This window comes from Lissotriton helveticus, chromosome 6 (assembly GCF_964261635.1).
Source record: "Lissotriton helveticus chromosome 6, aLisHel1.1, whole genome shotgun sequence".
Classification (NCBI taxonomy): domain Eukaryota; kingdom Metazoa; phylum Chordata; class Amphibia; order Caudata; family Salamandridae; genus Lissotriton; species Lissotriton helveticus.
This window is the reverse complement of record NC_136067.1, coordinates 1,380,249,161-1,380,276,997: the sequence shown is the minus strand read 5'-3', so window position 1 is coordinate 1,380,276,997 and position 27,837 is coordinate 1,380,249,161. Positions and strand designations below refer to the sequence as shown.

The 27,837-nt window shown below is 41.3% G+C and overlaps 1 protein-coding gene across 1 annotated transcript in view; it reads right to left on the bottom strand.

Moving 5' to 3' along the window:
* LOC144763503 (uncharacterized) overlaps positions 1-27,837 on the bottom strand; it is a 556,338-nt gene that overhangs the window by 90,437 nt on the left and 438,064 nt on the right. Inside the window, exons 11-12 of the mRNA XM_078649154.1 lie at positions 19,866-19,937; positions 6,426-6,515 (exon numbers count right to left, since the gene is read on the bottom strand). Coding sequence (XP_078505280.1) covers positions 6,426-6,515; positions 19,866-19,937 — 162 coding nt within the window. The remainder of the gene's footprint in view (positions 1-6,425; positions 6,516-19,865; positions 19,938-27,837) is intronic.

Genomic DNA, 27,837 nt, shown 5'->3' with positions numbered 1-27,837 from the left:
AAGTGCAACTCAGTCATGGAAAGAAAAGCATCCATGGTGAACAGTGATCCGAGGGAGCTGAGACCAAATTTATTAGGGCCTCACTTCAATACTCAGACCCCTCACCAGTCTTTTACTTTACCAAAATACACCACAGGTAGTGAGTCCCCATGGTGGAGACCCTCTCATAGCCTTAGGGTGAGGGATTGCTTAGTGGACCATAAGACAGGGGGTAACCATGCCAGTGTAGGTACTTCCTTATATGGCCACTCAGTCAATAAAGGCTCAACTGGGCAAGATTAGCCTTATCTCCTTTCATTTTGGGGGGGGTTATGTAGGAAGGTGGAATCTGAGTACATGGTTGCCCCCACTTTTTTCCCGGTGTTTTGATGGTTTTTGACTTAGTTTTGCTGGTGTGCTGCTATTCAGGGCCCCAGCCTATCTGCTTTATTTTCTAAAATGATTCCATGTAGTATAGGTATACTCCAGTTTGGTTACTGGGGTACCCTTGTGAGTCCCTAGTATATCGTACCTTAGGTACCAAGGGTATAGGTACCCCAGAGGCCTACCAGGGGTTGCATAGAGAGGGGGGTTTTACCCAGCTATAGTCACTGGGACCTGGGTTAGCTACGTACTAAGAGGAAGGGGTCCCAGTCTAAATAGATAAATGATTTGAAAAATTTAAACAATAAAATCACACAGAAAATAAATCCGTCCACACTGTTTTAATCACAATGGGAGTAAATATTGCATCTATCACATTTGAACAATCAACAAGTGGTTGAACAGTGCCCCAGGAAGGGAGGGGGGGGTGTTGGTGAGATCAAGTGAGGACAATGTGATGGGGAAGGAGATTGAGTGACAGAAAAATCAATCAATTAAAGTAAAAAGTAAAAAGAGTTACGTATTATGTACAAGACAAAGGACAATAAAGTTCGGGTTGTATATCTAAAAGAGTCATACTCCGCAGAGTTCAATTAATGGACAATTAGGGCATGGAGTTGACATTGAAAAACAGGTGGTTGTCGACGTTTCGACCCTCAAAACTGCGCAGGTATTGATACTATCCTTGCAATGGGGAGCTCGATCGGTACACCGCCAGATTTACTCGGCACTGGACATCGCTTGGCCACGAGTCTTCTGAACTAATGTTTCCCTATTGTTGAACGCGTCTTGAACGCATTGACTGGACACAGCGACAAGTCTCTTCCCAATTAATCCTGACCACTCATGATACAGGTTGCCTGCCCCGTTACACGTCCTGATGAAGACCCCATTGCAAGGATAGTATCAATACCTGCGCAGTTTTGAGGGACGAAACGTCGACAACCACCTGTTTTTCAATGTCAACTCCATGCCCTAATTGTCCATTAATTGAACTCTGCGGAGTATGACTCTTTTAGATACACAACCCGAACTTTATTGTCCTTTGTCTTGTACATAATACGTAACTCTTTTTACTTATTACTTTAATTGATTGATTTTTCTGTCACTCAATCTCCTTCCCCATCACATTGTCCTCACTTGATCTCACCAACACCCCCCCCTCCCTTCCTGGGACACTGTTCAACCACTTGTTGATTGTTCAAATGTGATAGATGCAATATTTACTCCCATTGTGATTAAAACAGTGTGGACGGATTTATTTTCTGTGTGATTTTTTGTTTAAATTTTTCAAATCATTTGTCTATTTAGACTGGGACCCCTTCCTCTTAGTACCAGGGGTTGCAGCATGTATTGTGCCACCCCTGGGAAGCCTTCCAAAATGACACCACAGGACTGCTACTGCAGCCTGGGTAAGGTGGTGCATGCACCCCTTACTAAGATATAGGTTACCTATATCTACCTTAAATCACTGCACATATTTTTATTTTATTTATTACATTTATAAAGCGCCTGACTCACCCCAAATGGGGTATCTCCGCGCTAAGGACAACTGGTAAACACAACACAGTGGGAGCATTAGAGGTGAAAAGAGCTGAGTCTTGAGTTCTTTCCTGAATTTCAAGTAATTAGCTTCTTGACGAAGGTCCAAGGGCAGTTGATTCCACAGTTTAGGGGCTATATAAGGCAAGGATTTTCCTCCTAATCTAGTTTGCTTAATACGAGGGATGGTGAGCAAGCTCTTCCCTTCAGATTGGAGTGAACGCGTTGGGGTGTATTTGACACATTTTTCAGTTAAGTATGTAGGGCCCATCAAATTGAGACCTTTGAACACCAAGCAGCACACTTTAAAATGGACTCTCATTCGAATTGGAAGCCAATGTAGGCTGTGAAGGAGAGGAAGAGAAGGGGCACGGTAAGGGGCGCTGGTCACCAGGCGTGCAGCAGTGTTCTGCACAACCTGTAAACTTTGTAAATCAGAGTCCTTGGCAGATACTAATAGAACATTACTGTAATCCAAGCGACTAAGAACCAGTGCATGGATTAATGTTTTGCGCCTACTCATAGGAAGAAAGTGGAAAATCTTCCGAAGCAGACAGCGCATAAAAACAAGATCTTTTAACTGTTGCAATGTGACCCTTCAGATTGAGATCTCTGTTTACTAGCACCCCAAGGTTTTTCCACCACTGTCTTTGGGGTAGGGGCTGCACCCAATTCTTCAGGCCACCATCCAGGAGACCATCTAGATATGGCATCCTTAAAAAGCATGATCTCTGTTTTCCCTGTATTTAATTGTAGAAAATTCCTCTTCATCCAAATGGTTATTGTTTTCATGCCTTCAGAGAATACATTCTGAACATCAAGGGTGTATTTGTTGTAAGTGAAGATTAGTTGCGTATCATCTGCATAGGAAATTGGGAGGAATCCAATTTTCCTAAGCAATGCAGCTAAAGGGGCCACGTAAACATTAAATAAAGACGGGCTAAGACAGGAGCCCTGTGGCACTCCTTTTGTGACATGACTGATCTTAGATTGGAAAGGGCCCACATTCACTATTTGTGTCCTATCAGTTAGAAAGTTCTGTATCCAGCTCAAGGCTGAATTCTGGACCCCTATAGAGTGTAATCGGTCCACTAGGATTTGATGAGATATTGTATCGAATGCGGCGGATAGGTCAAGCAGTACCAAAATGACTGCCTGACCTGCATCCGCCAGTATTCTTATATCATCAGTTACCTTCAGCAGGGCAGGTTCAGTACTGTACTTTGGCCGAAAACCAGATTGGGAATAGTCCAAACAGTTGGTGGACTCCAAATAGGTCGAAAGATGGATGTTGACATGTCTCTCCAACAGTTTGCCTATAAAGAGGTAACAAAGAGATAGGACGATACATAGAAATTTATCAGTCACCCCAATGGCAGGCCTTATCAATCCTTAAGGCAGGGTCCTTAGTTTCATGTGAGAGGGTGCCCATGCATGAGCAGGGCCCCTCTGCAGCCTTTGGAATTTATTCTCTGGGGCTGTTCTGTGATGCAGCCTGACCATATACACTTAATTGCATTATAACCTCGCAGCAAATGCTAACTTTTGGTTGGCTGCACAGAAACATGTCGTGTTTGGTGTCAAACACTTTGGAATCCTACCCCTCCCTGCCAGTTCTGGCAGTGGGGGTAGAATTCCACCCTTCTAGAGGGAGAGACATGTACACACTGGTCTAACCATTAACAAGTTTAAAGAGCCCTGGCATCACCAAATGGATGCTGCAGCCACAGACATGAGTCTGGCCTACTGCTCCTGACCGAAACATGGGCAGGGGAGGCCTGGACAATAGGTTTCCTGTCACAGGGAGGTGTAACCACCTCCCAGACAGGCTTTAGTGTATGGGGCTGGGTGGGTGCACTCAGAGAGTGCGTTGAAGTCTGCATTGGGGACACATTTGGTGTCCCTGTGCATAGCCCAGTTCAAACCAGTTGCAGGGGCTACCAGCCCCTGCTCTGGCGCGAAACTGGACAAAGGAAATGGGTGTAGCCACCCCTCTTTCCAAACCCTCCCATAGGCGGGTCCCTAAAGTTAGTCCAACTCCTTTCTTAGTTATAAGTAAGAAACCCCTGGCAAAAGGACTTTAGATAACCCTTGATGAAACTCTACAACTGAATCCTGGAACTTCGATGCTCTACTAAAGACTAGAGGACGGAAGAAATCTCCCTTGGGGTCAAGGAGTGACTACCCAATGGCACCAATGAAGCATTTGACGGTCTGCATCTCCGAAGCTCCCGACGGACTCCAAAGTACCTGTAGCACAGTAAAAGGATTTCCAGACTTCTCAGAGGCATATCCGAGTCTCCAGCAAAGCTGAGACCCGCAGCCCACACGAGTGATGTGGAACCAAAACTACTGGACACTGTGCACATTTGCTAGTGCATTAACTTCTCGACATCTCTTGAAGTTGTGCTTTGGGTTACTTGTAGCCCAAACCCGAGCACCATCTTTACCGAAGATTGTGGGGGACTACACTGCAAGAGTGTTCCGTGAGCCCGCTTCTTGCATTTCCGCTTGAGGCTCCTTCGCGATCCCTGGTCCTTCGACTGGTGGGTCCCTGTGAAGGTGACTCTACTTTTCCTTGGGCTTCCCTGGTTGCTCCACACATGCTCTGACTCCCCACCGTGTGGTGAGTCCCTCAGACCTTGCTGGTCTGCACCGAAGCATTTCTTTACTTTCTGCGTGGGTTGCTGTCGCCAAGGCTTGTTGGATCCAATCGGGGCACTGACACAACAGCACTCGACAGAAGAATGTGTTTACTAACAGACAGTGTTGTTTTAATAAAATTCCATATTCATCATAATCACTGATTACTTTCCATTTCACTGCAGGCAACTAAACAGTATAATCCAATATTTTATTTACTATTGTCAATAAACATTTGTCTGTTTGAAATCAATCTTTTTCAAGTGTATTACCCCAAACTAAATACGTAAAATAAAAACTACATAAAAGGTAACGTGTAATCTAGTCCGATATGCTATAGAGGGGTTCTGGTGACGTCCTATACCAAGAAGGCTGGGAGGGCAAGTGCTCCGCAAACATCAAGCAATGAATTTGTGTCTGAAATAGGATTAGCACTCCCCATTGGACTGACAAACATAGTTATGTCAAAACTGCGGTCACTATTTACTAAAAACTGCAAAATGTTATGAGGTGACTGCAGGGCACAAAGGGTGTACTTTTATTTTGGACTGTGATCATTACAACGTTCAGATGAGGTCTTAGGCACTTGTAAATGGTGATGGGGATATATATATACGTTCTGCAGATCCAGCAAGTAGAAATAAATATAATCTCTGTATCAATGGCAGAATAGTTGCAAACTCACCTTGAAAAGTGGTTGTGATTTGATAAATAATTTTACTCAGCGAAGGTGCAGAAAAGGGATGTGAAGGGAGTGTGGGATAGTTTGGAGGAGTTAAAGAAAGGATTAGAGACAGACTGTCTTGCTAATTGTGCATTGTAAATATTCATTTATGTAAATAATTGATTGTGGTCTTTATTAATCCTTGAAAAAACAGCATTCATTTGCCATTGATAAACCTTCAGAAACAGTAATTTCGAAACCCAGAGGCCAATAAGATGAGGATGCTGTAAAGAAGAGGTTGTACAGTTTTCTTTAGACGGGAGCCGAGGGCAAGGGATGAGATTTGCTTTGTAGACCATCAACCATTGCTAGAAGCCAAGTAGATAAAATGTACTGAGACAAAGAAAATACTCAAAAAAACTGATGGCCTTTAAAATCATGTGTCACTTCCCCTTTCACCAGAGTAAAGTAGCAAGCTATTGTTCTGCCTCATAATTGCCTCTGTGGTGGGCCAGTGTGGCTGCTGAAGTGGTAAAGAATGGCATGAGGTAAAACGTTCTCCAAGGCCCACTTCCATTATCCACATAACACCATACCCATAATGAAAAACCTTCATCAAAGTTTTTAGCAGTGCCCGCGTTTTAGAAGGTGGTCACATGCTCCTTTAAATGGCAAGCTTATCTACCTGATTCAATCTCATGAATTATATGAAAAGCGTGTGCATGTAAATGTAGAAATACGGATATGGTTAAAACGAGCAAGCCAAAAAATATCCAATGTGTATGAAGATCTATACCTATTGAACTTATTTACACTGTATTTGTAGGTTAGGTAGGTGTGGAAGGAAGTGCCAGAAAATGAAATGGGGAAGCTAAAAGAAGAGTGACGTCTAATCCAGACATAAGGGGAAAGAAGAGGAAAGGAGAAATAATTTGCCAGAAAAGAAGCATAGTCGAACAGTGAAGTGGGCTTAACGACAGTGCAACAAGTGGAGATACTAAGAAGATCATCTAAGGTTTAGAGGTATTATTGGTTGATGAGAAATGCTAGGAACAGCTTTGTATAGAGGCTGGTGAGGTTAGTTATGGATTGGGAGCAGGGTGTGGCAAATAACATTTATAGTGGATCCAATTTTAGAGAACATGCATGGAGGGCAACTGAAACACCCAAATACCTGGCCCCTATTCCTCCATTAAAATACTTTTTCACTTACCCATACTCTTCCAGCACTATGATGTGGGATGCCCAAAATCAATGAAAAACTCCAGTGTCTCATGTGGTGTCTAGAAAGGCATACAGGAAGCTGTAAAAAATCCAAAAATGATTTCAGCAAAGATTAAGGCCAACTCCAGCCTCCACTACTGAGGCTCACGATCCTACTCTGCCCACAACTTTGGATTTGAGGATCTCAAATTATTAATATTGTCCTACCATTTTATAACAAAAACATAACCAAAATGTTGAGAAGTATATATAAATAAGCATGGAGTTTTTATTCTAAATACACATCTGCAGTGCTTAAACATATATAGGTATTAAGTGTATATAATCAAGTTATACACACACACACACACACACATATATATATATATATATATATTCATTGAAAAAACCATAGGTTATAGACCATATATAGTTAGGAATTAGCATTTACAAAACCTTGAAAATTCACTGAAAAAACCATAGGTTATAGACCATATATAGTTAGGAATTAGCATTTAAAAAAACCTTATTTTACTCACACAAAACCAATGAAATTCCATATATAGTTAGTTGTACTAACTATATATCGCGCACCCGCAATCCACTGCTGATCATGTCACATATTACATCATTCATGACATGGTCAGTGACATCACTGATGACATCACTGATGACATCTCAAATGACATCACTGATGACATCACTGATGACATCTCAAATGACATCACTGATGACATCACTGATGACATCTCAAATGACATCACTGATGACATCACTGATGACATCTCAAATGACATCACTAATGACATCACTGATGACATCACTGATGACATCTCAAATGACATCACTGATGACATCACTGATGACATCTCATTTGACATTACTGATCACATCACTGATGACATCATTCATGTGATAATACGATGAACCTCTTCAGACTCTAATATAACCTTAGATACACTCAGTGTAAACACAGACTCGCAGATTGTCACTCATCCATGAAGTTACACACACACCTAGTCAGTCATGCAAACAATCAATCACACCTCCATTTCCTTAACTATACAGTTAAACACACCTTACTTATTCAAACATATACTAAACATATTTACTCACTTATACAATCCTGGATACAAGAGCACAATGATCCACACAGCCACTCACACATTCACTGGCTCTTATGCACAGTTATTTATATATGTCAACTCTCACATGTACTGTGTTTTACATATGTACTTACTTTGACATGTAGCACTGAGATATCCATTCACTCACCAATACAGTCATGCACACAGTCAACCACCCATACAGCTGTTTCCACATGCACTTTTGAACCCATACATTATGCACAGAGTCATACACCTTCCCAGCCACCCACACACACTCTCAGTTTCCCATACAAATGCTTGGGCAACCAATCAATAACCCATATAGTTACTCATATAGCTACTGATCAACACATGCAGCAGTTTACAGAACAACAGACATAATGATGCACAAATTAAGACAGTTTAGTCACTAACCCATGCACTCAATGAGACACATTTAACCACTCACTCATACAGTCAGTCATGCACCTACTAAATCCTTCATCCAGACACTTATACATCCACTCATTCTTCAATATGTAAGACATATTTTAACTTTACAGAAAAATACAGTCACTGGATGTTGTCATCAGTGATGTCATCAGTGATGTCATTTGAGATGTCATCAGTGATGTCATCAGTGATGTCATTTGAGATGTCATCAGTGATGTCATCAGTGATGTCATTTGAGATGTCATCAGTGATGTCATCAGTGATGTCACTGACCATGTCATGAATGATGTAATATGTGACATGATCAGCAGTGGATTGCGGGTGCGCGATATATAGTTAGTACAACTAACTATATATGGAATTTCATTGGTTTTGTGTGAGTAAAATAAGGTTTTTTTAAATGCTAATTCCTAACTATATATGGTCTATAACCTATGGTTTTTTCAGTGAATTTTCAAGGTTTTGTAAATGCTAATTCCTAACTATATATGGTCTATAACCTATGGTTTTTTCAATGAATTTCATTGGTTTTTTAAAAGCTAATATCTATAGCTGTAAAATTTATTCTTCTTTAAATCCAAAAATATATTTTATATGTTTATTAATAATTTTTTATTGATAGGTGTATGCCTCTTTTGCGCCACTTACAAAACACTGTCCATGGGGAAATGACTTAAAATGTCCTTAAGACACATGAAAGTGTTTTTTTTAAGCCTTTGCAACTTTTTTGGGTCACTTTTAACATGGCTATGTAACTCAAACAGTCAAAATCTAAATTTACCATGCACAGGTGGTAGCATATTTACAAGGAATGTGCTCCACGGGGAAAGGTCTTTTAATGTAATAATGGAAAAATGACATCAGAGACACTGAAATGCCTTATAGAGAAGCATACACCATTATGTCCTTGTCATAAATTTGCAAACCATTACTTTTCCCCAAAAACGATTTTCAAATCATAATTTCAAAACACTGCACATGGGAAAATGACTTAAAATGTCCTTAAGACACATGAAAGCGTTTTTTGATTGCCTTTCCAGCATGGTTGGGTCACTTTTAACATGGCTATGTAACACAAACATTTAAAATCTAAATTTTCCATGCACAGGTGGGAGCATATTTACAAGCAATTTGCGCCACATAATTCATAATTTTCTCCTTAAAGCACACTATTCTCTAAATTAAAGAAATATTTTCTCACCTTAGCAAATACTTTGAGTTTGAAAACAGTCTCAGAAACACACCAATTTGTCTTCAGCAGAGCAAAAGGTATGCACTCCAGAGTCTGCAGCTATCAAAAGCACAGAAATGCTGTAATTCTTCACACATATTTCTCATGTCACCCAATCAAAACTCTTCCCTCACTTTTTTTCAAATGAAAACCCTTCCCCCCTCTGCCCTTTCTGTCTTTTCTGCATGGCAACCACCTCTTGGAAGACTTCTGGTGTTTGCAAGTTCACACAACTTTGTTGCAATTGAACTCTGAACTCTCAGTGCACCTGCATATCCAGTGCATTCTTTCATTTAATGATTTTTTATTGACTATTCAAAATACATCTTTCAAAGAACACATCCGTGCACCCTAACTTTCTGTTTTCAGCAATCAAAATCCACCAATCACTGTTACTGCTTCATGAACACAGAAACTCCACAGTTTTTTTCATTTTAAACTCTCATTTTTTCAACTGCCATTTCATTGCCACACTTCATCTGACTGCAGGAGAACCTTCTCTCACCATGTTTTCTGTCTGGATTGTTGGACATAGTTATATTCACTGGGCTCAAAGGTACGTTGAAAACAGGAAATTACCTAACCTCAATTTACAAGATGTGGAAATTAAGTGGTTTGGCCACAGAGGATTAAAATGTCACCAATTGATACCATTGGTGAAAACCTTTATGCATTTGCCCAAACCTGACCTGTTAATTGTGCACTGTGGAGGTAATGACTTGGGCACTTTGACTGGTGTAGGTCTGGAAATGCTTTTAAAGGACACCTTTGAGCAATTAATGGCACTTTTTCCTCAGACTGCCTTGGTATATTCAAATATATGCCAAAGACAGAAATGGAGGTGGTCAAACCAATTTTGTCCACAAATTGAGAAGTCGAGGAAGCATGTAAACAAATCTGTTTCAGCTTACATGAGAGACCATGGAATGGGCTCCCTGTACAACAATAACTTGCGTTACTACATGCAAGATATCTTCAGAGGAGATGGAGTTCACTTCTCAGATGAGGGCAACAGAGTTTTCACTCTGAATTTAAGAATGTGCATTGGTACCTACTTATAAGTACCTAAATGTACCATAAACCCAAAAGCTCTTCTCAGAGCTACCCTACATCTGATCACTCACAATTATTATTTTACTCTAACATTTTTCACTAATTTCCAACAAAGTACGCTCCCTGGGGCGCTACCCGGTACGCGAACCGGGAGCTAACCTCGCGAATTTTTTTTTAAAAATGTTTTTTTTCCGCACATATAAGCCTCCTCAGCCACCCTCAGAAAACCTAGGGGGTCAAGATAACTCTACCGTGCCCCCTTCTACCCATTCTGAACATTATTTGCCCTCCATCTTGTATCTTAATTCGACCGAAACACAAAATGGTGGACTCCCGGAACGCTTAAGGTTCGCGAACCGGGGCGCTCAACGGTTCGCGTACCGGGTCGCTCTCTAGGAAGCGCACCATCAAAAAAGGTGGGGAAGTAGTTCACAGAAAAGCCACTGGAGACAATTTCACCAAATATAGATTAGCTCATACTACATACCAATCCCTACCATTTTCACAAATTTGATTGGAATTCCATTTAGTCATTTAGCCTGTAGACCTCTCTAAATACCCTGAGGTAAATTACTTCACAAAACACATCTGAAGTGTTGGAATTGACAACCAATGAAAATGTTACTTTCATTTTCTATTTTTTTTACCTGACATTTCATTGGTTATATACCTGAATATATATAAAGGAAGAGAAGAAAACACAGCCATTTTGACTACTACTTCTTGCTGTACATTTCAATAGTATTTTCACTAATTCCTTCAACTTCTTTCTAAAGGTAAGTTTTTATTTTTAAAACTGAAGTATATTGTGCACTATAAGTTAATATGGTAAACTTTTTCTGATAGATATATACTATCCCTCTGTAGTAGTTATAGATTTAGAGAGACTTCTCTGTTATAGTTATGGATGTAGTTAGGCTTCTCTTGTATAATTATGAATTTACTTACGTTAAATCACATACACTTTTTTATATTCCTACTTCCACTCTGATACTATACACTGCCCAAAGATAAATTCACTGATAAAAAATGCCTATCTAAAATTATTCCCAACATTGCCCTATCTCTACTAATATATATTTTTTTAATCCAAATTTCAGGCAAAATGGAAGGCAAAAACCAAGTTTCTTTTGAAATGGACCTGCAAGAGAGCAGCCAAGAATTGATTGATACAATTGATCAAATTGACATTGAATTTTTCGATGAAACTTGGGACAATGAACTACTGCAATGTGTACAAGCAGTAGATAACCTCCTTGCAAATGAGGACATTTTACACCCTCAGAGACTACAATGTATATTCCATGATAATTATGAACTTTCTGACAATGAAATGTTAGAAAGTTTAATAAATTATGAAACACAATCACATTAAAAAAAAATGCTTAAAAAATAAAGAAAATAAAAAATAATCAACAAAAACAACAATCAATTAACATACAGCATTTGAAAAGTCTATCATTCATTTTTCATTGCAGTACGCTGCCCAGAACGCTTCCCGGTTCGCGGACCGGGCGCTCCCCACGCAAAAAAAACAAAATTTTTTTTTTGTTTTTTTTGCCCCGCGGGGCCCTTTTAAAACCTCCACATTAAACCTAGGGGGTCAGGGAGGATCTAGTATGCCCCCTTATGGTCATTTTCGCCTTTGTTTTGGCCTCCTCTTGTCTCTCAATCCTACCGAGAGACAAGATGGCGGCCGCTCCGGACTGTTTAGAATGTTGACAGACACCGGAGAGCCAATCAGCTTAGCTACGCGAAGTTCCGGTACGCTTAAGGTCCGCGAACCGGAGCGCTGCCCAGAGCGCGCTTACAGATATATATCTTTTTTTAAACGTTCATTTCTCAAAATCCACTGGAGCACATATATTGAGACCTAGAAAAGGCACATCGGGCTACCAGTCCCTACAATTTTGCCAAGTTTCATGGAAATCCATTCAGCCGTTCGGGCTAAAAGTGAGGCCAACCGCCCTATGGAAAACTCAATGTTAAAAACACGTTTTGGGACCCCCCTTTTTTCTCAGCCCCCCCTTGACGAAACCCCCCCAAATTTCCAAGGGCTGCTCAGAAACAAAATGTTCCATTTTCCAGAAAATTTCAGCCAATTCCGTCCACAAACGCCAAAGTTATTAGACATAGAATTTTCAAAAATCCCATAGAGAAAAAATCCTAACTATATATACCTACTGGCGACCGCCAGTAGGTAATATATATATATATATCAAAGGAATCCCGACCGCCGATGGCTGCGGTCATAAACAGGCACGGACCTCCTTCTCTTCGTCACCTTTCCTCTCACTTATGGATCAAGTAAGAGACGCCAAAACACCATATAGTGTAGCAGTGCAGAAATTTATTGCAGTATTACCAGAGCAAGTGCTCTCCCTGACGACGTTTCGCTCCACGAACGGAGCTTGGTCACATGACGCGATAGGAGTAGGTGGAAACAATATATACAAAATAAAAGCCTATGCGCCTAAAGAAACAGGTCGCAAGGGTACACAACAATGTAGACCTGATATATGAAATGGAAATTTTACTGCAGTAAGATACCGCAGTGGGGAGGAAAGAAGTTACAGCATAGTGCTCTAAGCAAACAATAAACTTAAAATATAAGTCTATCACAGTTTCAAAATATTGACAAATGATCAGTTTAGTCGAGCAAATAGTATTTCTCCATACCTGATGTAACTTAACAAATGAAGAGAGCATAGTGCTCCACTATCATAACAGTAGTGTTGTTAAGTTGAAAAATATATATAAAATATATATAAAGATTGCTCAAATGCAAGTGCATTTCAAAGAAAAGTAAAGAGTTGCCAATACATTGCACATTTCATATCCCCAAATTTCCTATAGTCAAATCATAATAGCAGTACTAGGTTGTGATTAATGTAAGTGCTAACTATAGTGCAAAACAAAGTAATATTAACAAAAACTTAAAAAGATTAATGTATTCTGATTAAAAAACAATCGACGGCTAAAAAGCCCAAATGGAGAACCTGAATCAAGAGTTGTTCGATATAAACGTCAAATCCTACATATAATTTCATCATTAATATGTAAAGCCCATTTGTCAGTAATATTTTCAGATAGAATCAAAGAAATTGAAACTGGATCAAACACACTAAATCAAACCAATTCATTCAGATATCATGTTACAAAAAGTGGTGTAATTCATCAAAAGCATTTAACCCATTAGGGGACCTCGTATCAAGTAACATGACAAAGTAAGCTTCTTTTTGTCTAAGTAGTCTTTCACGATCCCCACCTCTCCCGGGGTTTGGTACAGAGCATATATATATTATTATTATTATTATTGACATTTGTTGAGCGCACGGCTACCCCCAACGGGGGTGTCCCGGCGCTGAGGATTGCGAGCAGATGGAGGGAAAATTAGCAGCCAGAGAATAGAAAGGTCTTTAATTTGCCCCTGAATTGAGATTCGATGTCAACGAGATGGAGGCTGATGGGTAGGGAGTTCCACAGTTTAGATACCACCACTGCAAAAGCTCTACCACCCTTCCTTGCAAGGCGGAAACAGGGAGGGAGTAGGAGCCGGAGGTGGTTAGATCTGAGGTTGAGAGATGATTGGACTAATTTTAGTCTATGTCTAAGGTATCTGGGGCCTTTACCATTCAAAGCCCTGAAAACTAGTACGAGGGCCTTGAATCTGACGCGAGCAGTGATAGGGAGCCAATGCAACTTCCTAAGGTGGGGCGAGATGGAGTAGCGATAGCGGACTTTACAGATCAGCCTGGCTGCGGCGTTCTGCACGATCTGCAGCCTGTGTAGTAGGTAGGCAGGAAGTCCTAGATACAGACTGTTCGCATAGTCCAGGTGCGAAGTTATCAAGGCGTGGGTCACTGTCTTCAGTGACTCAACGGGGAGAAAGGGGGAGATCTTTTTTAGCATGCGTAGTTTACGAAAACATGTCGAAGTGACTTTCTGGATCTGGGTTTTAAAAGATAATTTGTTGTCGAATTGGACTCCAAGATTGCGAGCCGCTTTTACCGGGGAAGGTGGCGGATTGAGTTCCGCAGGCCACCAGGTGGTAGGTGGCATGGGGGTTGCTTGATTAAAAAAAAAAGCACCTCCGTTTTGTCCGTATTAAGTTTTAGCGTGTTCAAAGTGATCCAGGCAACAATATTTGAAAGACAGGTTCTAAAACTTTTAAACCTCTAATAAAAGAGAGAGGGACCCCACAGCCAAAGGGATGGGGTACCAAGAAGACTATTTAGTCAAGCAAAAATTCCCTTTGGGACACCTTATTCAAGTGACAAACGTTCAATACATAATTAAAACCAAAAACACATAGACTAAGGAAATACTGTACTTATGAGGCAAAACACAAATGAATTTATGAAAAAATCTGGACAATTTATTACACAATGCAATGTTTAAAAACAATAATTCAACAATAATTAAAAAGAAGGGAGAACATTAAAAGTAAGGAAAAAATAAATTCCCCCCAGATGTCTCGATCACCTTTGCTAGGGGTGCGACATGCACGTTGAAAAAAAGGGGACTGGGAGCAGATCCTTGGGGCACCCAGCAGCCAAGCGGTTTCTTGTCTTTAGACCAGAAAGGTCGGCACCATACTTGTTGTGTACGGTCCGTTAAAAAGGAGGTAATTCAGGCTAAAAGGGTGTCACAGATCCCCATCTCAAGGAGTCTGTTTAGGAGGATGGGATGGGAGACCGCGTCGAAAGCTGCGGACAGGTCGAGGAGCACAAGCATGGCTACCTCGCCCCTGTCCACACTTACCCGCACGGTCTCTGACACCTCTAAAAGTGCTGTCTCAGTACTATACCCTTTCCTAAATCTGGATTGTGAGTCATGTAGGAGATCATTGCTTTCTAAATAGTCAGAGAGTTGTTCTTGGACTATTTTTTCTAGGATTTTGGCTGGTTTTGGAAGCAGTGATATCGGGCGATAGTTACTGAGTACTGTAGGGTCTGCTTCTGGTTTTTTCAGGAGGGGGATGAGGATGGCCTGTTTCTAGGTCTCCGGGAACTGACCTGATAGGAGAGAGGAGTTCCATATTGTTACAAGGGGTTGTACGACCGCAGGGGCAACTGTAGAAAAGACTTGAGCGGGCATGGGATCTAAAGGTGAACCCGATTTACATAGCTGAAGTTTGTTCAATGCTGCGTCTAAGGTATAGTTTTAAATGCGCTTAGCCTAATGTCCTTAGTAGTAGGATGCACAGGAGATATGACCTCTGTGTCTGATCTATTCGCTACATTAAAAGAAGCATAGATGAGATTAATTTTCTCATGGAAAAAATCTGACAGTCCATCACAGAGTTCTTGGAAAGGCTCTTTCTTGTGCGAGAGGGCCGCAGGATTGGTGAAATCTTTCACAATTTGGAAGAGCACCTTGGCTGAATTGTCTGCGGATGTAATTTTGCTGGCGAAATATTTTTTTTCATAATACTTTGTTTGATTTTGTGATTTTTTTTTAGCGCCAATCTATAGGTTGTTTTGGCAGCTGAATCGTAGGTGCGGCGCCAAAGGCGTTCTAACCTTTTACATTTGCTTTTTTCTTCCCGTAACAGCTGGGAGAACCAAGGTGCAGACGGTTTGGTTCTGGCTGAGGAGAGAACAGTGAGGGGAGCGATGCTCTCGATGGCCGTGGTGAAGTATTGATTTAGGTTTGCTACGTCCTCATTTATGTTTGTGGAGGGTTGCCAACTGAGCTCGGCTAGTGCCAGAGTTACTTTGAACCACTTTCTTCCCACCTTCTCTGTCCTGCAGGTGGAGGTCGTGGTAGGTGGGAATTTGAGTTTAAAAGGGATAATAAAATGGTCCGACCATGTCACCGGGAGGGGGGGCAAGGGTAGAGAGGCCGGGTAGGTTCATGAAGATAAGGTCTAAAGTGTGACCAGCAGTATGTGTGGGGCCCACAACATTCTGAAATAGGTTAATGCCCGCCATAGTCTCTACTAGGGAGCACGCCTTTGCACAATTACTGTTGTCTACATGTAGATTAAAGTCTCCGAGGACAGTAAAATGGGGGTGTTTTAGAGAGAGATCCGCCAGGATTGTAAATAAATCTGTGGTATGGGTGGGGGGAGTGTTGGGAGGATTGTAAATTAGCACCCCTGCACCAATAAGGAGAGAGGCCTCTTAGATACTGAAGTACATAGCTTCAATAGATCCCAGATTAGCAAATTTTCTGGATGAGATTTTCCAGTGGGATCTGAGGATAATAGCTATTCCTCCCCCTATCTTTAATCCGGGTCTGTTTAGCCCGACAAATTGATAGTCAGGGGGGACTGCTAAAGCAATATCGGGATTGGAAGCTTCTTTCGTCCATGTTTCCGTAAGGAACATTAAATCCCAGGCGTTCGATGTGAGAGAAAGCCAGATGTCGCTAGCATGTTTGGGCAGGGACCGACAATTGACTAGGCAGGCTTTCAGTTCACGTAGTGGAGAGGCGTCTCTCTCTTGTGTACTTACATGAGTGAGGCGAAGGGGGGGTGGAAGGAGTAGTGGCAGTTTGAACAGGTGAAACTGTCCGGAGGTAACGCGGGGTTGTACCTTGTGTGATTATCTACTGTTGAAGGTCTCAGTTCTAAGAGACCGTCTCTAGACTATCTGCGGCATACTATCGGGTCGATTAGGGCAGAGTGACCAGCGCTGGGCGCGGGACAGGCGCGGATGGGTGCAGACGGGCGTGCCTTAGGCGCGCCTACGGCACGCCATCGGCGCGCCCGCTGTGCGCGCGCTGACACATGATTTATGTAGAGAGCGAAGCTCGTGATCAGCTCCGCCCCATGTGCTGCCGGGAACGCCCTGCGCGTTCTAGTGCCCGGTCTCCACGCCCTCCACACAAACAGCACACAGCTGCGGGGACCGAGGCGGGAGCAAAAAGGTACAGAGGTATAAGTGTGCAAATAGGCAAATTTACATGTTTTTAAAATCGCTATTCATTCTAAAAACGCTGCTGAGTTTAAAAAAATTATAAAATGCGCTGCTCAATTTAAACAGTATAACACCAGGAAATGATCGTCTCAAAAGGATGTTGGTGGGGTCAGGCAGCCGCCTACTTACCGCAATCCTCAATATATATATGGATATATATAAAAAAATATTTATATATGCCTGGGTACATACGGGTACAGCAGCTAGCCAAATATTCACTCAGTGTGGCCCTTTCTTTTGGGTTGTGTATCGCTCTGTTCAAAATACATCTTTGGAAAACTTTCCTGGGAAATAGTGAAGTCCACGTACACCTTTTGAGTTTTGCAGGTTTTGATGATTCAACATTGCGTCTAGGGAATCTCAGAGGTAGTGATCTAAAGAAGCTGACAGAATCTCATGTCAGTTGTTCTCTTGCACCGGCATACTTATCCAGAATGTTTGAAGTTCTAATAGTCACTAGAGTCTTCTGAGTATGATAATCTAAGAGTTTTCAAAAGTCTACAGACTAGATACACATTGCATGGTGTGCGCATGTGTGTTTTTTCCTAAGATGTCTCTAGCATACCTGTAAGACCTTGGTAGTCCAGCGACATCTTATGAAGCTTGCAGGATTCCACAAGCTCCTCGACTGACTGCGCCTAAGTCAGCAGAGCTGGAGGAGGTTTCTTATGTAACAAGGAATATTTATCATCCATTAAAAGTTACTCTGGCAGAGTAGTTCCATGTATTATGTCAGCTTTGTGTGCAAAGCTTAAACAATGGAATGAGCTTCTTCTCTGGTACTTCAATGCAATCTTGATTCTCGAGCTTCCTACCAATCTAGGGCCATATTATCAAGGAATGGCGATAACATTATTGCCGCTTTAGCGGCAGGAAACTGCAGCTAAAGCGGCAATAATGGGATTGATAATATGCCCTTGTGAATTCCCATAGAAGCCCAGGTTCACACCGGAACCTGGTCTTCTATGGGAATTCTCAAGGGCATATTATCAAGCCCCTTATCGCTGATTTAGCGGTGGTTTCCTGCCGCTAAAGCAGAGATAATGTTATCGCCATTCCTTGATAATATGGCCCCTAGTCCATTACACATTTCTGGTCTTTCAATACCATGTCCTGGTCTTAACATTAAGGAGTCAAAAGAATATAATTAAGTCAGTATATCTTGGTAATAGTGATGATAGAGTTTGGTGGCTCTGGCAGAGGGCATGAAATGAACTGCATATATTTCTGAAAATGTTGTATTCCAAACGTTGTATCACAAAAGGCATCATAATTCTCATACACTTGTTTGTAAAATATATGTAAAGGACACCATATTTCTACTTGTGAATGACATTAAGATGGGTGCTGCCTTTAAATATGCATTTACAAAGCTAGGGGAAGTTTGTACAAGTCATCAGTCTGGGTCTACTTCATTAAGAGAAAGCTTGCTTTCTGGTGGTGATGAGATAAACAGCTTCAAAGGTTTGCTTGGAATTTATAATTTACCTATAAGATCGTGGTGTCTTTTATATTGAGAGTGTGAATGCCTAGTTTAGCTGGTAATGTTGGAATCAGAAAAGAAAGAATCAGCAGTGTTTCACATAAAACCTTCCTCATACATTTTGGCTCTGTGTATATAGTACTATTGCATAAACTATGCTGTCTTCAGAAATATACATTGTACATAGTCATCTATGTAAAGAATCAATTAGTGGCCTTTATTAACCTTGATGAAACAGCATTCATTTGAAGTTAACAAACCTTTGACAACGTTATGCCAAAACTCAAAGAACTTTGGGCCACATGCAACAACCTTTTTTCCAGTCGCAAACGGTTTGATTCTGCGATTTGGCCCATTTGCGACCGGAAACCGGCCTTTTCTGATGCATGAACTCATTCCCATTTGAAAATTAGGTAATCGCAATTTTTTGCGATTACCTAAATAGCTAATGCATTTAGGGAATGTCAATTTGCAAATCCGTAAAGGCGATGCATTAGCCCTTTCCTAAAGGCAAAGTGTGCCTTTAGGAAATGCTAATTACCATCAACTTCAAGTTGATGGTAATTTGCGCATTCTTTGAAAAATGCACAAAAGTGCATTTTTCAAAGTGAGATGTGGCGCACACACATGCCCTTAGGGCAGGTGTTTGCGCCACATGAGCACTGTTCCCTTTTATGGGGGGTGCATCAGGGGGGCCTTAGGACCCCTGGCACCCTTGGAATTGCATTCGCAATTTGCGATGACAAATTTGGTAATCGCAATTTGCAAATGCATTTCCATTCATTCCTCTGGGCCTGTAGGCTCATAGGAATAAATGGAGTAACATTCCCTAATAGCGTTTCACAATTTGCAAATCGCTGTTAGATAGTGTTAAGGAATCCTAATTTATTTTGAGATACCTACATGCATAGGGATTTGCGATTCCAAAATAGAAAATCCTTAAAAATCACTCATTAGGAATCGCAAATCCAAATGTTGATGCATGTGGCAGATAAAGATGTAATCACTGTTGGGTAAAATCCATTGAGGGATGAGGCCGTAAAATAAGACAATGTATGATAGAGCAGATTGTGTACCATGGCAAGAAATGACTGTTTTTTTCGACTACACATTGATAGAAAACCAAAAAATAAAATGTACGGATGCAAAGAAAATACTCAAACACATGGTGAAGGAAATGCTCAAACACATGGTTGCCTTTGATGTCCCGTCTCACCCTTTCGCCAGAATAAGGTAGGAGGCTTAGGCTCTCGCTCATTATTGTGTCTGTGGGGAACCACTGTGGCTGCTGTAAAAGTAAAAATTGCATTAGGCAAAACATACTTTAAGACCCATTTTCACTTTCCACACCAAACTCCCCCTCCATGACCACAATGAAAGACTCTCATTAAACCTTTTAGTGGCACCCAAGTTTAAGTAGGACCATGATCACACAGAGTTTGTTGCCAGCAACCTAGCTTCTAGTAAAACATGTGACATAGGAGCTGACATTATTATTTAGCTGTAAAGTCATATCATTAGCCATGGTACCCTTAAGGGTTTAAAGGCTTTAAAGAGCTCCTGTGTCAGAGCAGTGTATTTGGCGAGTCTGTCTATAGACATTCCATGAGTATAAATAGACTGTATAAAGTATTTTTCTGGCAGCAAGGATACATGTTCACCTTGTTAGTATGTAAGGGACTGGGCCGGTTCATAGCCAATGGAAAGAGGTGGATCCTAGTGAAATATACTAATTCAAAACAACAACTGTAAACTTGTAAGATTAATGAAAGTCACATAATTTTGCAGAGAAAGGTGAGGTATATCTTGACATATGCAAAGTGAGGCATGTTTTCCTAAACATTAGCCTGGCTATGCAGTGTGTGCTATTTATTGATACTATACTCATGCATCTTTATTCTTTTTTGTAATTGCACTCTGATCTCACTGCCCATATTCGTGGGTTCACTAATGATTAAGAGTGTCCTGAGAGTTCTCATCTAGAGCTGATTTTAAGGTATTATCCACTATTGCCCACTGCAAAGTTTGTTAACATTAGTTAATACCATGTACTGAGAGCATAACCCATTAATTGACTACTATGTATGTGAGGGGTTAAGACAAGGATAACAGGCAATTAATAGCTTCTACTACTGAGCATGTGGCGAATACATCTATTAACACCCCTATAGGAAGGCCAAAAGGCCAATTGCAACTTCTGGTTACCAGACCTTCACTGAACCTAGAACACAGGCAAATAAGAATACTTAGTGTGACCATTCTACTGCCTTGGACTAGCTGAGCCAGTATCAGTATTCCAGGGAGAATTATAATAATTATATTATTCAGAAAAGTGTCCAACCACTGGAACAATAGCTGAATATGAAAATCTTGAGAATGATAACATGTATAGAAAATTTATTTTTGCTAATGGTTATTTCTAGGCACGCTCTTTCATTGACTATACTGAGGAATAAAAACAACAAACGTTCATACAGGGTGCATCAATATATTTACTTTGATGTTCCTCAAACTAGATAGACATAGATTCCCTTCAAATGTGTTGCCACGAACAACAGGCATTCACTCCATACGGCCTCTCAGCATCAATCAATCAGTAGATTTGTAGAGCACTTCTTGTCACCCGTGAGGGTATACAGAGGATGGCAGGGTCCAGTTGATTAGCTGAATAGCTAGGTCTTCAGGGGCTCCCCATCTCTTCAGAACTCTGGAACAGATGGGGAGGTCCGGAGATAATGGGGTAGCTCATTCCATGTCTTCCTTGCTAGGTGGGAGAAGGAGCGGCCTCTGCATCTGCTACATCAGATGCGGGGTTGAAGGTTAGAGATGGAAGTGGAGTGGAGATGTATGGTGGGCTGATGTAATTGCAGTCGATGGTTCAAGTAGGCGGTTCCGCAGTTGTGTAGGGCCTTGTATGCGTGGGCCAGGAGCTTGATACCCAGCATCTTTTCTGTACAGGGAGCCAGTTGATTTCCCCGAGGTAGGGGGTGATGTGGGTTTGTCTAGAGCGATCCATGGCGAGTCTGCCTTCTGTGTTCTGCATGGTCTGTAGTCGGTTTGTAGCATGGTCATTGGGGGTCTGAGTTAAGAGGGCCACCAGGATGCATCCAAGGGGGAGCTTTTGTTTCCAAAGATCTGTCCCTCTATCTTGTCTGTGTTGAGCTTCAGGCAGTTGTCGTTCATCTATTTGGCAATGTTTGTACTGCAGTTGTGGAAGTTAGTCTTGGTGTTGGTGGTGTCTTCGGAGAGGGAGAGAATGAGTTGTGTGTCATCAGCGTAGCATATGATACCAGTCCATGGGTTTTTTATGATGCTGGGCAGAGGTGTCATATAAGTTTTAAAAAGGGTGGGGATGACCGAGGATTCTAGTCCACAGATGATTTCTTTGGTTCGAAGGTGAAGGGTAAAATTACTTTTTGCATTCTTCTGGTGAGGAGAGGCGATCCATCTGAGAGCAGCTCCTTGGATGCCTCTGTTGGGCTGCCTTGTGATAAGTTTGTGGTGGGAGCCACTATGTAGACTGCCAAGAGGTCTCTCCTCTTTCTGAAGTTAGCAACTTTATTTTGTCTAATTTATTTTAGAAGGCTTTCCGACGTTAAAGCGTTGGAGACTTCAAATAGATTCTATTCTCCTGAAGTGGTACATTGTAACATATGGAAAAGGACTAAAATAATGTCTGAGCCTGTTTTTATCCTTTTTTTCCATGAGTGTGAAAAGCTATGTGTGGTAAAATGTATGAGATCGTATGAAAGTAAGGTGCTGGAGTTTATGGCAGATGGTGAGTTACTGTATTACTTCAAACCTATAAGGCAGTCTCCACAGCTACTTTAGCTAGTTGGGCGAGAGTAGTAATAAGTGAGGTAGGAGTAGACCTTTCCAGATATGGTGCCTATTCCTCAAGAGGTGCAATGACTAGTAAGGTTTTCTGGGCAGGTAGTTTGCTAACAAATATTTTAAAAGTAGCAGATTGATCTAATGCGAATACTTTTGCAAAATGTTATTTAAGACCTGTGGCCACTGGAGGGCTTTAAACGTGCAAAATGGTAGCCTTCAGAGGCTAACATTATCCCTTCCTCCTCATCGTACGAGGAGAAAATAACAAAATGTAAAAACAAAAAGAATGAGTAGGATAAAGGTCTTATCAAAGTTTGTTAACAGGTTTATAATTGATAGTGTTATAGCATCAAGTACTTGTGAATTAATTTTGAATTCTATTTTTTTTTTGCACAAAATAAAGTACAGCACAATTCACACATTTAAATTTCCCGGATATAAAGTGCATGTGCATTACAATGTCAGTACTTTTTATTTGTGCTTTTATGACCTCAAAGGCCGAAATAAAGATTTTTTTTTTACTTTGCAGACAACTTATAATAAAGCTTGACAGAAAATGAAGATTTTGTCCTGTTTTGTCGCAGCTTAAAGATGATGATGACTGCGCGCCCTGGATATACATATTGTCTGGACATTCTATTGCTTTATGATGTATTATTGGTCTTTAAAGGGCTGCATGTTGCGGCAGCAATAGAAGGTCATTGCATAGTGTAAACCTCAATTGTCTTTAATGGAATCAAAATTCTTCTTGTATGTTAATTGGAAATTCGCTATTCTGGCTTCGCCCAGGTTAAAGATGAGGTGAGGGCAAAAGCCAGTTGGGGTCCCTGAATAGACCGAGTTCATGATGGAGGCAGTGTCCTGTGGGGGGAGCTGTCCCCATTCAGTTAGTCGGATGTCTGTGGTGGTTGTTGTTTTGCTTAAAGAAGTCAGTGGCCTTGGGCTAGGGTTTAAAGTATCTGTAGACATTGCAAGGTTGTTGCAGAATTCCTGTGCGGGGGTAATGTTGTTTGTTGCAGCTGAGGGGTTGGAGAATTCTTTGACGCTGTTGAAGAGTTGTTTGCTGTTATTAGAGCTTGATTCGATGCATGAGGGTAAAGTCTTTTTCTTCAATTCTCTCAACTGTCTGAAGTAGAAGTTGAGGGTTGTGTTGAAGCTGGTCTTGTTGGTTGTGTCCTTGCTGGTGCACATCTCCTTTCCAGTTGTTTACGCTGTTGTTTAGTTGTTCGGAGGTCTTCAGTGTCCCATCTAGCATACTTAGTGAACTTTCTGTGGGTTGTTGCCAATGGGAGCGAAGCTGTTGGTGCAGTTTCTGACGTTCTGGTCTAGGTTGTTGGAAGACATGAGGTGGGTGGTGTTGAGAGTATTGATCCATGTGTCCTTTAAGACTTTGCTTCAGCTGTAGTGGGGGGATTGGGCAGACTGGGGGCAGCAGTCCGTGAGCTGGTGATGGTGAAGTGAATGATGGTGCGGTCAGTCCAGGTGAGTTCTGTGGTATGGCTGTACCTGATGCAGTCACTGGAGATGAAGATTGGGTCTAGTGTGAGGCCTGCGGTGTGCATTGGGTCATGAACGAGTTGGGAGAGTCAGATGTTGTTCATGCTGTCGAGGATGTTGGTAGTGTTGATGTCATTGAGATCAAACACAAACATAATGTCTTTTAACTGGCAATATTATCTACCCAATACAGTCTCATGAAGAGTATGAGGAGCATGTGCATATAAATCGTAAAATGTTCATTTGGTAAATTAAGTAAGCCAAAACATATTGAGCCCTCCTACAATGTCCTTGAGGGGTTTATGGCAAGGTCGACTGCAAACCTGTATAATGACCCTGTTGACTTGATTGTCCTTGAGATCCCTTTTTTCTTTCTGCAGTACCTATGAAATTCTATCCTGTTCTGGGCAAATGGAGGTGTACTGAGTGTGATCACAAGCCTTATCAGGTACCACACTGATCAAAGGCATTGTAAAATCACCATCAGAAGCGGTCACGTTTACTAAACTTATTCACTCTACAATGGTTGGTAGGGGAAGTGAGAAATGCAAAGGGAGAGATGATTAAGGAAGCAGAAACGAAGAGGTTTCTGACCTACCAAATATGCGGAAGAGGAAAAGGGTAAATACTGGTGGGAAATCTTAGTGGCATGGTGCGGTATTATAGGCTGACAAGAAATTATAGGAAAGGGATTGTGTAGAGACTGGACTGTTTAGTTATGGATTGGAAGCAAGGGTTGGGAGATGAGATTGTACTTAGGAAAGATTCACTGTAAGAGAACTGCAAATAACATTCAAGGATGGCTACTAAAAGGCTCAGATACACAGCTCCTTTATATCCATTAAAATACCCTTACTCTTACCAATCTTCTCCCAGCAATATGGTGTGTGGGGTTGTATAACAGTGAGAAGCTTCTCTGTCTCATGGTGGTTCCAGAAGGCAATACAGGAAGCTGACAAGAAGACAAAAAGGATTTCAGACAAGATCAAGGCCAAACCCAGCCTTTAGTAATGAGACCCACACGTCCTCTATGCCCACAAATAAACACCCCTAACTTTGTTTGTCAGAATATAACAAATTCAATATTGCGCTACCATAATACTGTAGAAAAACTATTAACTAAAATATTGATAATTAAGTATATAAAATGTAATTTAGATGACTTATTATTATTCTAACACCTACACTTCTTTAAGATGTAGATATCACTACGGTACCTATACATGGAGTTATGTTCATATGGCACTTCTTTGTACACGCCTGACCTGAAAGTGTTTGCATCTCTTCGGTATTTGGTCAAAATATCAGAAACACAAATATTGTGGGACAGAATATCATCTCAAAAATATAGAGGACAAGAATATCATGTACATCAGTTTCTAGGGGTAAGTAAAGTTTTGCTACATATAACTACTCATATATGTACCTTGACGATGATAGAGCAAGATTTCGCATCGCGACTTGCTCGATTCATGAACCTCGAAACCGTTGTAACCTCGTAACGAATTGTACGATTTACTAATATCTTTTATTTCCGATATATATGTATGATAGAGAAGCTTGCTTATGTGTTTTACTAATATGATTAATCCGTGTTTCTAAAATGGCCGCTGCTTGACTTTCCTCTTCTGCGCATGCGTCAGTCACACTCACGTGACTTCGTGTAGAGATAGTTTTGGAGGGAAAGGGTGCACATGCGTAATAAGCAATAAGATGGCTATAACGTGGTGAAGCTTTGTGCTGCTGCTCTTGTGAAATTGTTTGTTGCACTTACCAATAATGCATAGTATATTTTTATAATGATGAACCTAAAATGTGAAATCATGACATGTAATACATTCATTTATTTTTATGTACTAATTTGTTTTCGCTTACTTTTCATGTATCACGGGAAATGGGGGTCCGAATGGGTCGTGAGCCATTTTGAAGGTCCTTTCTGCGCATGCTCAAAATGCGAGGCCAAAGACAACCTTGGACCGTGGAACTCAGCCAGCTGGCAGCCACAGTCAAGATGCTCCTGGGAGAATTACCTCTGACCCAGGAGGATGGAGCCAATGTCCCTATATTGTAACAAATGTATAAGTTTTCATTGTATTCCGTGCGACTTCTCGTGGGAACCCCAATCTTACTAGGCGGCACCTTATGATGCAAATTAGGCCTTAGAATAGTCTGTTCTGATTGGTGTGTTAACCAAAGCCTACCTTAGGACCAATCCAAATTGGGGATTCTGACACTTTGCAACATTTGGGGGGTGGTACCCTGTCCCAAAACAGTATAACTAGCCTAGGTTTAGCTAGAGAATTTGTCCGACTTGTCTGAATAGCTGACCTGTCACTGACCCAACGCACTCAATAGGTGACTTGATACAGAGGTGCTGCGGAGCTCTCTGTCCGAAATTTGACCATAGACTCTGAAGGTTTTACTGAACCTTAAGTGCTGGCGGAGCACTTTTTCTGGGAATTCGCTGACCCAATCGGGGTCCTGATCTATAGCTGCAGAGAGGGTGGAGCGCAGGCGTTGCTTCCGAACTGCGGGTGCTGGTCGTATCCTGGTGGTCCTGTCCTGATCCGAATCTGGGTTTCCTGTCCTGTCCTGGGGTGTCCATTCTGCACCTGCTGTCCTACTGAGGGTTATCCTTCCTTGAGGGTTTTCCTGTCCTTAACTGACCCGTGGCCAGGGTTGGTTTTCACACCAGTCTAGGTAAATATTGCTCTGAAACTCTTAAACTGCACCTTTCTATTTTTCTGTCTTTGCTTCAATAAAGACATACCTTTGCACGTGATAATTTTCCATGCTTTCTCCTGCAACCATTGCATTTCATAAAGTCATTTGCATTTGATTTCATAGCGAGTTCCTATGTTACCCTACCTTTTAGAAATCATTTTCTGTATTGCAGTTTGCAACTTCCTGATATGGTCTTGGTTTTTCTCTCAAAAACTGACTAAGTAACTCAGATTTATAGCATGTTCACCTTGCCCCTTATCTTAGTTTTCCTCTCACTTAGTGGGTTCCCTGTCGCACTTGTATTCTATTGATAAAGCTGTATGACTGCCCTTATTTGAATTTAAGATAAACTTTTCAAAACTTCCAGTTGTCCGTGGTCATTGTATAAAAAGTAAAGTCATATTTTGAATGGTGTATTTTGCTGCCTTTCCTTTTACAGCTAGCTCCCTGACCCATCGTGGTCATAGGTACCCATAACGGTGGATGGTAAGTTGGGTACACTGAAAATAAATCGAAAAGGAACTCACAATTATTGGTAGTAGATTGTGTGGGCACCTGATCAATGTATATGATAAAGTAAAGTATATGGGCCCGAAGCCAGATGTGGCGAAATTATTGGTCGGGTGACCCGCGATCTCTAGCAGTAATTTTCTGGTAGCAGAGTTATGGTTAGGGACTAATTAAAGGTTAGGTAGGACTAGTTAGTCTAGCTAAGTCGGATGCTGCTATAAGAGTAGGCGCTTCAAGAGAATTGATCACTCGCTTGAAAATTGTTTACTTTGAAAAATTATGAAATGTTTTAAAATTGTTGTTCTTCTTATCATACTGTTATATGTATTAATCAATTCGTACGTAAAACGTCTTGCATGTTGTTAAGGATCCCCGGGGAATTGAATAGCGAGTGGTGAATAGAATCCACTTGCTTTGAGGTCACTGGCCCAAGGAAAGTTGGTGCAGGTTAGGCAGAACTGGAAGCACTAACTAGGGTTTTTCTGAATGTATGATTGAATAAATGTTAGTGACGAGGTTCATTGGCAAAATTCCTACTGTGGCATAACCTAGTGAGGGTCGCACCGGAAGAGTAGCAGGTTCATCGGAGCTCGAGTGAAAGCAAAGGGGTTCGCTAGGGAAAC